At 43.7% G+C, this 16,401-nt stretch overlaps 1 protein-coding gene across 2 annotated transcripts in view; it reads right to left on the bottom strand.

Annotated features, from left to right (window-relative positions):
- Positions 1–16,401, bottom strand: part of LOC126092366 (lipase member M-like) — a 176,163-nt gene that overhangs the window by 22,827 nt on the left and 136,935 nt on the right. For both annotated transcript variants that reach the window (XM_049907911.1, XM_049907910.1), the window contains exon 7: positions 11,975–12,059. In XM_049907911.1, the coding sequence (XP_049763868.1) occupies positions 11,975–12,059 (85 nt within the window). The remainder of the gene's footprint in view (positions 1–11,974; positions 12,060–16,401) is intronic.

The following is a 16,401-nucleotide window of genomic DNA, read 5'->3' as shown; positions in this document are numbered from 1 at the left end:
TGTCTTAAGGAAAGTCATTAAGAAGTCGAGAAGCTTGTGTGTTCTGATAGAAATTAATAAGATTAAATCTATGTGGAATATTGTCAAATGGTAGACGGGGTAGCCTGACAGTGCACAGAATACCATAGCAATAAAGCTAAATGATGATGTTGTGAGTGACAATTCACAAGTTGCAAATATTTTTAACAATCACTTTCTGAATGTAGCAGCAAAAATAGGGTTAAAGGTTTCAGGTGAAGAAGCAAATAAATATGTTAAGAATGTCATTCTCCAGGACTTTAGGCCTTTAGAAATAGCACCAATATACCCCACTGAAATTAAGGGAATTATAAATATACTGAAAACCAAGAGCTCATATGGTGTAGATGGAGTCTCTAACAGAATTTTGAAGTGTTGTTCTAATTTAATAAGTGGAGTCCTTAGTGATATATGTAATGCTTCGCTGGCACAAGGAATTTTTGCAGACAGATTGTCAAACCTCTTCATAAGAAAGGGACAAGAGTGACTTAAATAATTATAGACCAATCTCATTGCTGACTTCATTTTCTAAAACATTCGAAAAAGTTATGTATTCAAGAGTAGTCACACATTTAAGTGAAAATAATTTACTCATACTCAGCATGTCACAGTTCGGATTCAGGAAGGGTTACTCGACTGAGAATGGTACTTACACATTTACCCATCAAATAGTACAAGCCCTAAATAATAAATTATCGCCGTGATCTCTCCAAGGCATTTGATTTTGTGGATCACGTCACACTCTTAGAAAAACTCAGGTTCTATAGAATTGAAGGCTATACACACCGCTGGTTTGAATCATACTTAATGAACAGAAAGCAAAAAGTTGTGATGAATAGCACAGATAATGTTGGGAGGGTGGTAAATTCTAGTGAATGGGGAGTTATCACAAAGGGAGTCCCACAGAGTTCAATTTTAGGTCCTCTGCTGTTCCTTATTCCTGTGAATAACCTCCCACTTAACGTTCAGCAAACGGAACTAGTACTTTTTGCAGACGACATGGGTATTATAATAAATCCCATTCCAGAAAAAGCAGATGAAGATACTGTTAAGGATGTCTTTCAAAGAATTATTAAGTGGTTCTCAGAAAGTGGACACTCTCTTAATTTTGAAAAAAAAAACTCACTATATCCAGTTCTGTACACCGAATAGTGTCATACCGACAATTGATGTAGCATATGAACAGGGCTCAGTTAACATGGTAGATTTCTTCAAATTTTTGGGTGTTTACATTGATGACAGCTTGAACTGGAAGAAGCATGTTACTGAGCTTCTCAAACAACTAAGTTCAGCTTCTTTCGCTCTTTGTATAATCGCTAGTCTTGGTAATAATCAGATCAGCCTCCTAACGTACTTTGCATATTTCCACTCAATAATGTCTTATGGAATAGTTTTCTGGGGTAAATCACCACTTAGACATAAAGTATTGATTGCACAAGAGAGCAGTGAGAATAATTAGTGGTGTTCACCCAAGGACGTCATGTAGGCACCTTTTCAAGGAGTTAGGTATTTTAACTGCAACATCAGAGTACATACACTCCTGGAAATGGAAAAAAGAACACATTGACACCGGTGTGTCAGACCCACCATACTTGCTCCGGACACTGCGAGAGGGCTGTACAAGCAATGATCACACGCACGGCATAGCGGACACACCAGGAACCGCGGTGTTGGCCGTCGAATGGCGCTAGCTGCGCAGCATTTGTGCACCGCCGCCGTCAGTGTCAGCCAGTTTGCCGTGGCATACGGAGCTCCATCGCAGTCTTTAACACTGGTAGCATGCCGCGACAGCGTGGGCGTGAACCGTATGTGCAGTTGACGGACTTTGAGCGAGGGCGTGTAGTGGGCATGCGGGAGGCCGGGTGGACGTACCGCCGAATTGCTCAGCACGTGGGGCGTGAGGTCTCCACAGTACATCGATGTTGTCGCCAGTGGTCGGCGGAAGGTGCACGTGCCCGTCGACCTGGGACCGGACCGCAGCGACGCACGGATGCACGCCAAGACCGTAGGATCCTACGCAGTGCCGTAGGGGACCGCACCGCCACTTCCCAGCAAATTAGGGACACTGTTGCTCCTGGGGTATCGGCGAGGACCATTCGCAACCGTCTCCATGAAGCTGGGCTACGGTCCCGCACACCGTTAGGCCGTCTTCCGCTCACGCCCCAACATCGTGCAGCCCGCCTCCAGTGGTGTCGCGACAGGCGTGAATGGAGGGACGAATGGAGACGTGTCGTCTTCAGCGATGAGAGTCGCTTCTGCCTTGGTGCCAATGATGGTCGTATGCGTGTTTGGCGCCGTGCAGGTGAGCGCCACAATCAGGACTGCATACGACCGAAGCACACAGGGCCAACACCCGGCATCATGGTGTGGGGATCGATCTCCTACACTGGCCGTACACCACTGGTGATCGTCGAGGGGACACTGAATAGTGCACGGTACATCCAAACCGTCATCGAACCCATCGTTCTACCATTCCTAGACCGGCAAGGGAACTTGCTGTTCCAACAGGACAATGCACGTCCGCATGTATCCCGTGCCACCCAACGTGGTCTAGAAGGTGTAAGTCAACTACCCTGGCCAGCAAGATCTCCGGATCTGTCCCCCATTGAGCATGTTTGGGACTGGATGAAGCGTCGTCTTACGCGGTCTGCACGTCCAGCACGAACGCTGGTCCAACTGAGGCGCCAGGTGGAAATGGCATGGCAAGCCGTTCCACAGGACTACATCCAGCATCTCTACGATCGTCTCCATGGGAGAATAGCAGCCTGCATTGCTGCGAAAGGTGGATATACACTGTACTAGTGCCGACATTGTGCATGCTCTGTTGCCTGTGTCTATGTGCCTGTGGTTCTGTCAGTGTGATCATGTGATGTATCTGACCCCAGGAATGTGTCAATAAAGTTTCCCCTTTCTGGGACAATGAATTCACGGTGTTCTTATTTCAATTTCCAGGAGTGTATATTTGACGATCGAAATTATCTTGCGATTTTCTCAGCTACTCGCGGATCACTTTCTCGAGCACACAAAAGCATTTAAATTAGAGGCAAGAGTTCATCTCCTTGCCCGACCCCCTTCCTGATTTCATAAACATCTGGAATCTTCACCATAAATTTCACTTTGTAGGTGGTGTCAGTAAGAGAATGTGCGATAATGGTCCCTGTTTTTCTTTTTGTGTAAATCAAATTGTTTGAGGAGCTATTATAATATTCTTATGCACTACATCGTTCTGATTGTCGGACACAAGAGTGTGATGACGGATTCAAGTCCAATACACAGTCACAAAAACGCGGAAAACGTCGAACGCTTGGCATCTAAAATTGCCAAATTCTTTGTTGAAATAGTCTCCTGCACCGGCTAAAAATAAGTACTTGTGGCACCCAGCGCGCACTAGACTTCTTCGTGTCTTATTTTTCGTGAAGAACGGAGTGTAATCGTACAACTACGATTTCTGAAAAATCAGCTGTAATGCGCACAATAATTCACAATCTTGTAACGCCATATCATCAAACTGGGCGATGAATTTTTGGCGATAATTTCAACTGTACGTTCCGACCACGCATCTGGGAATACGTTCACATTCATTTAACAACTACTGCGCCATCTTCGATACCAGTGCAGCGTCTGCACGAATTTAATCCAGTTTGGTTGTGATATGTATACCAACCGAACTCTTAAAATTAAAATGTTCAGTACAAGTTCGAAACTCGTTTTTCTCCAGCTTATGCGTCGCACGTGAGGTTAACCACCTAAGACGACCAACAACTAACATCTCCACGCGCTGTCAACACAGTATTACCGTGGTTTGAAAAATATACCGGTCTTTCTCAGAAATCTGACATACTTATTAAGCTACATTGGTGTGAAGTAAACTCGAAATGAATCGATGTTAAGACCGAAGGTAGTGGCCAGGAGGCTGTGTTCCAAGTGTCCTTGGAATGCGGTGTTCTGCTTGATCTGAAACTCGATTGACAGCACGCAGTATTTCGTGCAGTATCTAACACCATGTTACGGGGTAAAATTAGCGCCGGCACGCCACTCGGGAACGACTGAGAACAGAAGAATGTGAGAAGAGGTCAGCCAATCGCACGCTGACCGACCTCCCTCCAGGACAACAACGCGTCAGCAGCGGCCCCTGTGTGAAGACGACATAAGCGCCGCGCCCGACTGGTGGCAGAACACTTCGATAGCAGCTTCAACGTTCGCCACTTCGTTAGCCGACGCATCGTAACCTCTTCATTAGCAGTTTCTACGTAGCACAGTTAAGAGACCAGCAGTCACTGCAGTTCAATTGACAGACTTTTGTTAGTTGTGGTCGCTAGGACCAGAAGTGTTACTTGTGTTTGTCTGTTCTGAAGAAGACAGATTATTTTGTATGTCGCCCTTTGCTTGCGACACATCTGTGTAATTGCACTTGTGGATGATCTTGTATATAGGACTACAAGAATTCTCAGATCAAAGTTAAGTATTTGTACTTGTCTTTTTCTAATAAAACTCATTAATTCGAGTTGTTTGATTGCTTGCCTAGCGAACCGAGTATGCAGGATTCCTAGACACAACATGCCATACAGCTTATACACAGAAAGGCCGACTGAATAACGGGACTTATGTTTCGCTACAAATCACCGAAATTGCAGATACTGGCGTTCGTGATCGCAAGACCAAAAATTAACTAAAATCGCTCAAAAGTGGCATCTGGAACGGATTTGATACTTGTGAGACTCTATACCGGTTACGTAAAAGACCTTGCTCCTCCATAGCGGCCTATAATGATGATAAGAATCTGCTGAATAATGGAACAAAATTTTAAGCTCACGAATTATAACGGTTTGGGAAAGAAAAACCTCCTTTATAAATATGAACATGAATTTCGCAGACAGAAATATTGCGAAACTCAACGCGCTCTGCTAATCCATTAGGACCAGAGTGCCATACACAACGGCGCTCGGATCTGTACTGAAGAGCCAAAGAAACAGGTACACCTGCGTAATATCGTGTAGGGCCCCCGCTAGCACGCAGAAGTGCCGCAGCACGAGGTGGCATGGACTCGACTAATGTCTGAAGCAGGGCTGGAGGGAACTGACACCATGAATCCTGCACGGCTGTCCGTAAATCAGTAAGAATACGAGTGGGTGGAGATCTCTTCTGAACAGCACTGTGCAAGGCATCCCAGATATGCTCAATAATGTTCATGTCTGGGAAGTAACTCAGAAGAGAGTTCCTGAAGAAGTAACTATCTAGCAATTCTGAGCGTGTAGGGTGTCGAATTGTCCTGCTGGAATTTCCCAAGTTCAAATGGTTCAAATGGCTCTGAGCACTATGAGACTTAACATCTGAGGTCATCAGTCCCCTAGATCTTAGAACTACTTAAACCTAACTAACCTAAGGACATCACACATATCCATGCCCGAGGCAAGATTCGAACCTGTGACCGTAGCGATCGCGCGGTGTCCAAGTTCATCGGAATGGATGCAGGTGATCAGACAGGATGCTTACGTACGTGTCACCTGTCAGAGTCGTATCTGGACGTATCAGGGGTCCCATATCACTCTAACAGTACATGCCCCACACCATTACATGCTGACATGTAGAGCCCATGAGTTCTTGAGGTTGTCTCTATACCCCTACACGTCCTTCCCCTCGACACGATTTGGAATGAGACTCTTCCGACCAGGCAAATTCATCATCAACAGTTCAATGTCGGTGTTGACGGGCCCAGGCGAGACGTAAAACTTCAAGTCGTGCAGCCATCAAAAGTACATGAGTGGATCTTCGGCTCCGAAAGCCAATATCGATGATGTTTCGTTGAATGGTTCGCATGCTGACACTTGTTGATGGCCCAGCACTGAAATCTGTAGCAGTTTGCGGAAGGGTTGCACCTGTGCCACGCTGAACGATTCTCTTCAGTCTTCGTTGGTCCAGTACTACCAGCATCTTTTTCCGGCAGCAGAGATGTCGGAGATTTGATGTTTTACCGGATTCCTGATATTCACGATACACTCGTGAAGTGGTCGTATGGTAAAATCCCCACTTCATCACTACCTCGGAGATGCTGTGTCCCATCGCTCGTGCGCCGACTGTAACATTGCGTTCAAATTCACTTAAATCTTGATAACATGCCATTGTAGCATCGATATTGGCTTTCGGAGCCGAAGGCCGACTCGTGTACCCTTGATGACTGCGTGACACAAAACGTTACCCCTCGCCTAGGCCCGTCAACATCGACAATGCACTGTTAATGATTGGAAACTTGTTGCCTGGTCGGATGAGTCCCGTTTGAAATTGTATCGAGTGGATGGACGTGTACGGGTATGGAGACAACTTCATGAATCCATGAACCTTGCTTGTCAGCAGGTCATTGCTCAATCTGTTGGAAGCTAAAATGGTTCAAATGGCTCTGAGCACTATGGGACTTAACATCTGTGGTCATCAGTCCCCTAGAACTCAGAACTACTTAAACCTAACTAACCTAAGGACATCACACACATCCATGCCCGAGGCAGGATTCGAACCTGCGACCGTAGCAGTCACGCGGTTCCAGACTGAGCGCCTAGAACCGCTAGACCACCGCGGCCGGCCTGTTGGAAGCTCTGTAATGTTGTGGGGCATGTGCAGTTGGAGTGATATGGGATCCCTGATACGTCTAGATACGACTCTGACAGATAACATGTACGTAAGCATCCTGTATAATTCATTCACGTCCATTGTGCCTTCCGACGAACTTGGGTAATTCCTGCAGGACAGTGCGACACCCCACTTGTCGAGAATTGCTACAGAGTGGCTCCAGGAACACTCTTCCGAGTCTGAGTAAACACTTCCGCTGGCCACCAAAGTCCCCAGACATGAACATTATTGAGTGTGTCTGGGGTACCTTGCAACGTGCTGATCAGACGAGATCTCGACCCCCTCGTTCTCTTACGGATTTAAGGACAGCCCAGCAGGATTCCTGGTGTCAATTCTCTCCAGCACTACTTCCGACATTAGTCGAGTCCATACCACTTCGTGTTTTTGCACTTATGCGTGCTCGCAGGGGCCCAACACGATATTGGGCAGGCGTAGCAGTTTCTTCGGCTGTGTAAAAAGTCTCATGAAATCAGCAAATGGAATCACGCGTAAGTTTCAGAGTACTACTAGTAATGGAGCAGCACAATGATAGTGCGTAGGGAGTTGAAAAAGAATGGCGTATAATGGCTGAGCAGCTACTCATAAACCATACATTGTCAGATCTAGGAGACGCTAGAGATGGTGTAACGAGCGATCCAACGAGTGATTTGGAGCGATGAATGACGCTCTACGGCGTGACAATCCAACGGGAGGGTTTGGATTTCGCGAATCTGTGGAGAAGGATATGTGCCACCAAGTGCAATGCCAACAGTAATGCCCGTCAGCAGTTGAAGGTATTAATATATGTGATTGTTGTCATCAAATTGTCACAAGCAGAGAGTTTATATGAGAACAGTGTCGGCATCTCCTGTCAATCAGTGGTACTACAAAACAAAACTGATAGTGTACAGTCACATGGACACTTCCCAGTAATCTTTGCACCTCCCATCAGCCGGTTAATATCTTCTGAGTTTAAGTAAAAAAAAAATTATTTGTGCGTAGAAAGGTGCATTCTTGAAGGTGAAAGCTAAAGGTGTCTTTCAGAACGAAAGGTAAGTGACATATTTATAACTTCATACATGTCCCCAAATGAGGACATTGTGATTCAAAGGTTGTAATAGCATAGAAATTTAGGACGTTATTTCGCTGTCTTTTTAGTCGTCTAACGGTAATTTCACAATACCCCGAGTCCGAGATGGACGAACGCCTCTTACAGAAGAAGCAGTTACAGACCTCCTTCATTCATCTGAAATTGGTGGTCTGTCCGGTGATCCTGGCGATAATTTTGAACAAGAGGACAATCATGGAGGTAGTGTTAGACTTTTATATCATACGGTATTGTAAGCTGAGTAGCCTAGACGCAAAGCCCGTCAAGTGCATGGTAAGTGAGCTAATCACGAAACACTCGTCCCATCCAAACGACAATGCATTGGCAGCCAGAATGTTATTGTTGCGTACGAATTTGTTACAGCGCAGTCAACCTAAAGCTGAATAAGAAAAATATTCTTTCTAATCATAACAGACTGAAACGTAGCTTTGAATGTCCAGACTGGTAAGTCTGATGTCTGTTCACCTGCTTTGCATCCGGACACGGCAGGGCGACAGCCACGTCTATTGGGCATTTAGCGGGCTTTGCACCCGAAGGCAACATGCAGTTAGATGCTTTTGAAACCAAACACGATTTTAGACAGCCATTTTCGACGGTTTATAGCCCGTTTTTCAACCTGTAACCTATTCCATCATGTAGGCGATGAAAAAGTCAATATAGCCGTGTGCCCATCTCAAAGTCGACATAAAATAAATTTAGCGGAATTTTCATCTGGGCTACCCAGATGTACGTTTTTTATGATTTTTTCTTTTGTAATAGCATTTTTTATTATTGGTGCTGCAGATCCCCTTATCATCGAAGCGCAAAACAATGATGACAATGAACAAGACAATCCTGAAATAGATATTGTGCCTGAAACTGATGTGATAGACGTTGTTGATATAGAGTGGCATCATAATTTTGGACATTTAGTACCTAAAAAAGATATACGGTGGAGGAAAAGGGGACTCACTTATGTATCTCCTTTTATCGAATGGTGCAAATGTTACTCTGAGCCAGTGGATAACTTTGAGAGCCCCTACCAATTTTGAAAAAAATATTTCACTGATGTTCTTGTGCAGAAATGTGTGAAACGCACAAATATTTATGCAGTTTACAGGAGTGTAGGTAATTTTGCTCTTACGACAGAAAAAGAAATACTTTCAGTTATAAGAATTCACATTCTGATGGGAAATTTGAAACGCCCCAGGATTAGATGTTACTGCTGCAGCTAAGTATTTCCCAAATAGCAGACACTATGTCAGTTAATCGGTTCCTAAAGCTGGGACAGAGCTTCCACTGTGTTGACGTAACAAATGATCCTGATAAAAAATAATCGATTTTGGAAAGTCAGACCAATACACAATTCCATAACGGAATGTTTGCTGAGTTTACCAATAGAACAACATCTTAGTGTCGATGAGCGCATCGTGCCTTTCAAGGGATCATTGAATGTAAAACACTATCTGAAGGGCAAACCGAAACCATGGGGAATAAAAATATTTGCACTCTGTGGAACAAACGGTCAAATGTTTATTTTTATAATATGTGAAGGCTCGACGGCGTAACTTGATCCAGTAATATTAAAAATTTTTGGTCTTAGTGCATCAGTAGTGGTAAAATTAGCAGAAAGAATCAATGAAACAACTGTGCTTCTCATTTTCGATAATTATTTCCCAAATTATAGTCTCCTGCAATACTGGAGAAATAAGAATATGTACGCAATATGTACTGTGTGCCAAAATATTTTCGAGAACCCACCTTTTTCTAATGAAAAAGGCATGAAGAAAGGTGGTAGAGGGTCTGCTGCGGAACTGATAAATGAAGATGTAGAAGTTATAGTAACAAAATGGTATGATGGTAAGCCATTGGCAATGGCATCCAATTTTGTGGGAACTGGAAACAGAGATATGTGTAAAAGATGAGATAAAACAGAAAGGAAATACGTTGCACTCGACTGGCCGGAAGTTATTCAAGTTTACAATCAACAAGTGGGAGGGGACGACAAGAAGGATTTTCTGATCACAATTTATCGCACATTCATCCGATCGCGAAAGTGGACACTTCGCAAGTTTGCTCATGCAATTGATGTTGCATGTGTAAATGCTTGGATTGAGTGCAAGAAAAGCGCATCAGAACTAGGTGTTCCCAAAAATAAGAGCCCTGACTTGATTCACTTTAGGCAAGTGTGGCCAAAATTACTGACAAAAATTGATAAGCAAGCTGCCACGAAAAGGAACTAGTGAGAGCCCAATGCCATCTCCAAGTACTTCAAAACGAGCCAGTAGAGAATTTGTCCAGAAGCTGATGTTTTTTTGGACAACGTTGGGCATCTTTCGGTGGTTAGTGACAAAAATCATTTGACAGGTGCAAGAAACCGGGTTGCAAAGGAAAGCCAAATTTTATTGTGTAAAATGTAACATTCACTTATTTCTGGATACAAAAAAAAGATTTTTTTGATTACCATTCTTCACAAGTGTATACCATAGTTTATGTATATAATCATTAACTAAGTTTTGTGTAATTTATGTATTTTGGTGAAATAAAATCAGTACAATTCTTTGACTTTTCGACTTATACTGCACCCACTTGAACACAATGTCCTCATTTGGGGACGCGTTCGGAATCTTTTATACATCGGAATCTTTTCGGAATCTTTTATACATCTGAAAAATCATAATTTGAGTCGAAGAACTGGATAGCAAAGCCATGATTTTGTTTTCAGGAAAAAAATTATCATTGCCCGAATGGGTTAAAGTAACAAAAACTAATGGATGTAAGGATATTGTCGTTAGTAACTCAAGGGAGTGTTGTAGGGCCGTTAATGTTTACATTATGTATTACTGATTTTATGGATACCGTTGGGATATAAGTGATCCTTTTGGCAGACGACGCTGTTGTCTGTAGGGAGGATGGGCAGCCAGAAAACGATAGCATAACGCAAGAAGACCTGAAGAGGCATGACGGTTGATGCGCGAACTCTCATTTGACCCAGAACGAAAACAAATATAACATACTGCGCGTAAAGAGGCGAAAAGTATATTACTGTTCGATTACGCTATTGGCTGAAAATCGTTGGAAACAGTAACATCTGTAAAATACTTAGAGAGCGCTGTGTCGTTCGAACAAGAAGCAGCCAGGGCGAAAGCATCGCAGGCGCAAAGATACGAGCTGGTGGCAGTGCCGTAGTGATTCGCCACTTGCGTGAGTTTCACCAGCGCGACGGGAGGCGCTGAGGATGAAGATATGGACTTCGCTTCGGCCAATTGCAAGCCGAGTGCAATCCTCCAATGACCGGACGACAATGGACAGAAGGCTACTCGGAAGACAGAAGAACAGCTTTTGCCCACTTCATTATAGATCATCGTCCAGGACTGATTTTTTAGTGTTATATTACATAAAGTGTTGCAGATTTCATTATTCAACTAGTCACAAAGAGAACTAAACCTTTTAACTCATTTGTGTGACTTTGTCATTAATTTGCTAGAGTGTTGTAGAACTTTGTTCTCCTATCCTGTTACCTGACCCTGGGACATAGGTGTGTAATAGTAGGAGGGTGAAATTGTCTTAGCAGTATACTGCACCAGATGCCGTTTCACGAACTCTGTAACTCGTCCGTAACAGTGGCAATTCGACCTCAGCAGCAGCGACGAGGCCTTTACAAAATGGCGACGAGGGTTTACAAAAGAGAGTAACCATCTAGGGCTACATAAAGCGGACTGATCAATTAAACCAAATTTTTGGAAAAGCGGAAGTCCAGCTGAGATATATCCGGAGGATTTTAAGTAAACGTAATTCAGTCAAGAAATAAATAGCTTACAAAACACTTGTTCGACGAACATTTGAATCTTGTCCTTGAGTTTGTGACCCTTTCCAAGGAAAACTAACGGAAGTGACAGAGAGCGTACTATGTTTCGTCACGTGATTATTTCGTAACAGCAAGAGCGTTACGGAGATGCTCAACTAAGCCCTGTGTTAGAAGGTACTAAGGTTACTTTGTGCGTATAAAGCTGAAATTCGGAGAGCGTACGATCCAAGAGCAACCGACAGCCTATTACTTCCTCGCGAAATCACTACGGCGTGAAAACTAGTTAAATTAGAGGTAATACCCACGATGATAGATCCCACGCATCATTCGCGAATGCAAGTAAAGGGGGAAGGGGAATGGAGAAAATCAGAAATGCCTTGTATCACGCCGAAAGGAGCTTGAGGAGTGTATGTGTAGATGTACATGTAGATAGTGGTGTGCCGAGACTCGTGACAACTTACCAGTTTTTATATTCTGAGCATACTGGGCAAGAGCTGTTGTTGAGGTTCCACAGAGGCTGTGAGCCACGAAGAACTCCAGCCGTGACTGCAACAGGAAAAGAAAACATGAAGGAGGGAATACTCTACAGAAGCAAATGAACACGACTGAAACTCATCATACAGGAAACACAGCATGAGCGTTGCAACTTCCGTGCATAATTCCCCCTCCCTCTCACCCCTCCCACTTCCCCCCTCCTCCCCCCCGCCTCCCCTCTTCCAGAATATGTGTGTGTGTGTGTGTGTGTGTTTTACATATTTTTTTCAATACAGAAATTAAAGGAGAGAAGGTCTGAGACGAAACTCGCACGTCCCAAAACAATACACCAGGCTTAAAGAATAAAAAGCAATTGTACAACAATTTAAAATACAAAATGAATTGATATTCCATTTTAATTTCATTTTGTTAACATTATGCTGTTCTTTGTGTTTACTGCATCAGTTTCTTCATCCCAGACCATATCGCCGGCCGATGTAGCAGAGCGGTTCTAGGCGCTTCAGTCCGGAACCGCGCTGCTGCTACGGTTGCAGTTTCGAATCCTGCCTCGGGCATGCAGGTGTGTGCTGTCCTTAGGTTAGTTTGGTTTAAGTAGTTCTAAGTCTAGGCGACTGATGACCACAGATGTTAAGTCCCACAGTGCTCAGAGCCATATGAGCCATATCAGTCAGTAAGCCTAGCCTATTTAAATGATTTGCATTTATCAACCACGATCATTTTTTATGGAATTCTCCTTCATATTACAAACCATTGAACCATACGCTTAATTGACGATGAGGCTGAATTAACAGTATATTAGGTAATAATTGAGCTACAGCTCCTGTCGTCATTAACACCTACTGCGCTCTTGAAATCGTCAATCACTGGGGAATGACATCTGAGGTCACTGATTAAAAATGGGTCGATGGGGCAGCAGTGGCAGTTACAGCCAGAGAAACTGTATGTCACACGCATGTTACATGTGCAGCAGTCAGTGAGTTCGTGAGACATATTTTTTATGTTGGCAATACTATCTTTGGTTGAATTCAGTTTTCACCCAGTGAATGTGTTAGCACGTATTTTGCTCTGAAATGGTTTATAACTTACCTTACTTGCTGCCCTTAGTAACAAAAAATGCCTCAGATATTGAAGAGCAGCCGATGACTATCATTATAGAGTAAACGCAATGAAGGGCCGTCAGTGAAGTAATATGCAGCCATTACAAACATCAGGAATTTCGAGAACCTTCTAGAAATGATAAATACTAAGAAGCAAATATTTGCTCGTGATTGGATTTGAACTGGCTACTCGCAGTATGCCGGCCGCAGTGGCCGAGCGGTTCTAGGCGCTTCAGTCGGGAACCGCGCGACCGCTACGGTCGCAGGTTCGAACCCTGCTTCGGGCATGGATGCGTGTGTCGTCCTTAGGTTAGTTAGGTTTAAGTAGTTCTAAGTTCTAGGGGACTGATGACCACAAGTCCCATAGTGCTCAGAGCCATTTGAACCAACTCGCAGTATGCCAGCATGCAGCACAACTACCAGCATTATCTAACACGTAGGGGTGACATCGACCAAGGACGAGGCTTTGTCGTTCCCCGTGTTTACATTGATGGCGGCCTGTCCGACTCGGTATCTGAGCGGTTGATTACCAAGCAAAGAGACCTGGGCTCGATTCCCGACCGTGTCGGGGATTTTTCTCTGCTCGGTGACTGCGTGTTTTGTTTTCCTTACATTTGTATCGTCATCATTGACATTCCACTATAGAGATGCCTGAGTGGGCATGTCCCGAAAGCCAATAAATTTAAGAAAAAAATTCCTGGCAACCATAAAGAATGAAGATTATGCCTTTCAATAAGACAGCAGCCACAAGACATTTAAATAGAGGCGCGGGCGGTTACGTCCTCTATTGCTATAATGTGCGTATAGCCACAGACCTGGCTGTCTCTCTGACCAGGGAGTGGGGCAACCATTGTGTACGGAGTAGGGTTGCCAGGGGCAAATGTTCAGTTGGGCAAAAGAAATGGGATTCCACTGCTTTACCTGGGACGAACGAAAAAATTATTCCTTTGTGATTTATTGGTCTTTATTATATTTTAATTAAGAACGCGTAAGTTTTAGCATGCATTTGTTTGATTTTATATATTTAAAAATCAGTGCAGTTATAATCATAGCTGAAATTGGTCATTAACTCACTTTTAATCAAATTCAGGGTGTATTTCTTTCGTAATTCAGTCCATTTTAAGGTCATCTGTGAAAAAACTCTTTCTACAAAGCAGCTGGAACTGGGGATACTAAAGACGAACAATAAGACGTGAAAAATGAAAGTGATTTCATTCTTGGATAAACCTTCCGTGGGTTTCTTCCATTTCTCAATCGCACCCTTGTTTTTGTCATGTCCAGGCTTCTTTTAATTGTTTGAAATTCTTCGTATAAGGAGTCCATGTTCTGTTGATCGATACTTAAATGTTCCCACAAAGCGAGATGGTGCAGTGGTTCGGGAGGACTACGGTTCATACCCGCATCCGGTCATCATGAATTCGGTTTTCCGTGATTTCCGTAAATCGCTTCACGAAAATGCCGGCATGGTTCCTTTGAAAGTGCACGGCCGGTTTCTCTCCCCATCATCCGAACTTGTGCTCCGTCTCTAATGACCTCGTAGTTGACACGGCGTTTAACACTAATCTCTTCCCCTCCTCTTAAGAACTCCGCAGCTTTTTGAAAATGGTGACTTTAACTTAGAAATAGCATATTTGAAAGGATGTTGTTTTCTCAGAAATCATATCGTGATAACAAAATATCCCACAAAATTGGTGTAGAACTGTAGAAAATCGTTCCGAATAGCCTCTTTTCCGTTAGTGCTGAAACATACCTATTATCTCTCTTGTCTTCCTTCGGAAAAAAGCTGTGTTTTGTTCTTTGCTCAATCTTTTCGCCTATCCCGTGCATTTGAGCATGTATGTCGACAGCTGACAGAGATCTTATTCAATCGTCTTCATTGTTGCTTCTATCGAAAACATACAACATGCATATCAACAACTGACAGAGAATCTGATCCAATCTTCTTCAACGTTGTTTCTACCGAAAACATTACGTTATGCAGAAACGACAAATACGCCAAAACATTTTTCTATTCCTCTCCACATGTTATTACGTTTTCTAATGGAAGATGACATTCATTGCGCAATTCCACAAAATAAGATTTTTGTGCAGGCTATGTCCGCCCTCGTGGTCTCGCGGTAGCGTTCTCGCTTCCCGAGCATGGGGTCACGGGTTTGATTCCCGGCGAGGTCAGGGATTTTTCCTGCCTCGAGATGACTGAGTGTTGTTGTGTCGTCTTCATCATCATCATTCATCCCCATTACGGTCGGAGGAAGGCAACGGCAAACCACCTCCATTAGGACCTTGCCTAGTAAGGCGGTGCGGGTCTCCCGCATCGTTCCCCTACGCTCTGTAAAGAAGCATGGGACTTCATTTCCATATTTTTAATACTCTTCCGACAGCAAGACCAGGAGATAAAAATCTCGTGGCAGTGTGTTTTATTATTTCTTACAACTGAAATTGCAAGTCCGCTCTTCGTTTCTCAGATCTTCTGAAGCAACTGCATATTTTCAGTACCAAACTTTCTACATCCTCTTCGAGTTTATCAGTACTATATTTCGCAGCATTGTGAAGAATATGGCTGGGGCAAGTAGCTCTGACAATTTTGTCATTTTCAGCTAAAAGAAGTGTATAAATGGAATAATTTTTGCGGAAGTTTATATTTAGCTTTGTGAGCGGCGAACGCCGAAACTTTATTTAACGACACTCCATTCTTCGCCATTGTCTCTACTAATAACTTCGAAACTTGATATACAAATTCAGTGTGAGATTTTACAAGTTCCTGTCGACAGCTTACATCCCTAGTAACATAATCAAGGAATACTAAGCAATTTCCGATTTTTCTTATTACTTGCGTCTGCCACTATAGAATAGATTTTTTTGGGTGGTCTTCAAAATATTTTAAACAGATTTTTAGGCCAATACTACCCACACAATAGCTTCCGGCTTTGTTCTTCCGCAGCTAAAACTTTGGGCGATTTTTGAATCACTGCAGATATATGGTTGTAATTTGTGTGAACAATCGATACTGTTGCGGCGTAAAGTCAGCACCGGCACACCAGTCGGGAATGACGGAGATGAGAAGGCTGTGACAATGTCAGCCAATCGCAAGCTGACCGACATCCCACCAGGGCGACAACGCGACAGCAGTCGGCCCCTAGGTGAAGAGGGCATTAGCGCCGCGCCAGACTTCTGTCTCTATCCTGTTCATTTTTGGAACACAACCTACTACCAGCCTAAAGACAGAAGTGATGACACTTTTGCGGGACCTGACCATCATTTTGCAGGACGATGCTCAAGCACGAACAGTGCAAGCT

The sequence above is a fragment of the Schistocerca cancellata genome, chromosome 7, assembly GCF_023864275.1.
Source record: "Schistocerca cancellata isolate TAMUIC-IGC-003103 chromosome 7, iqSchCanc2.1, whole genome shotgun sequence".
NCBI lineage: Eukaryota > Metazoa > Arthropoda > Insecta > Orthoptera > Acrididae > Schistocerca > Schistocerca cancellata.
This window is presented reverse-complemented; position numbering and strand designations above follow the sequence as displayed.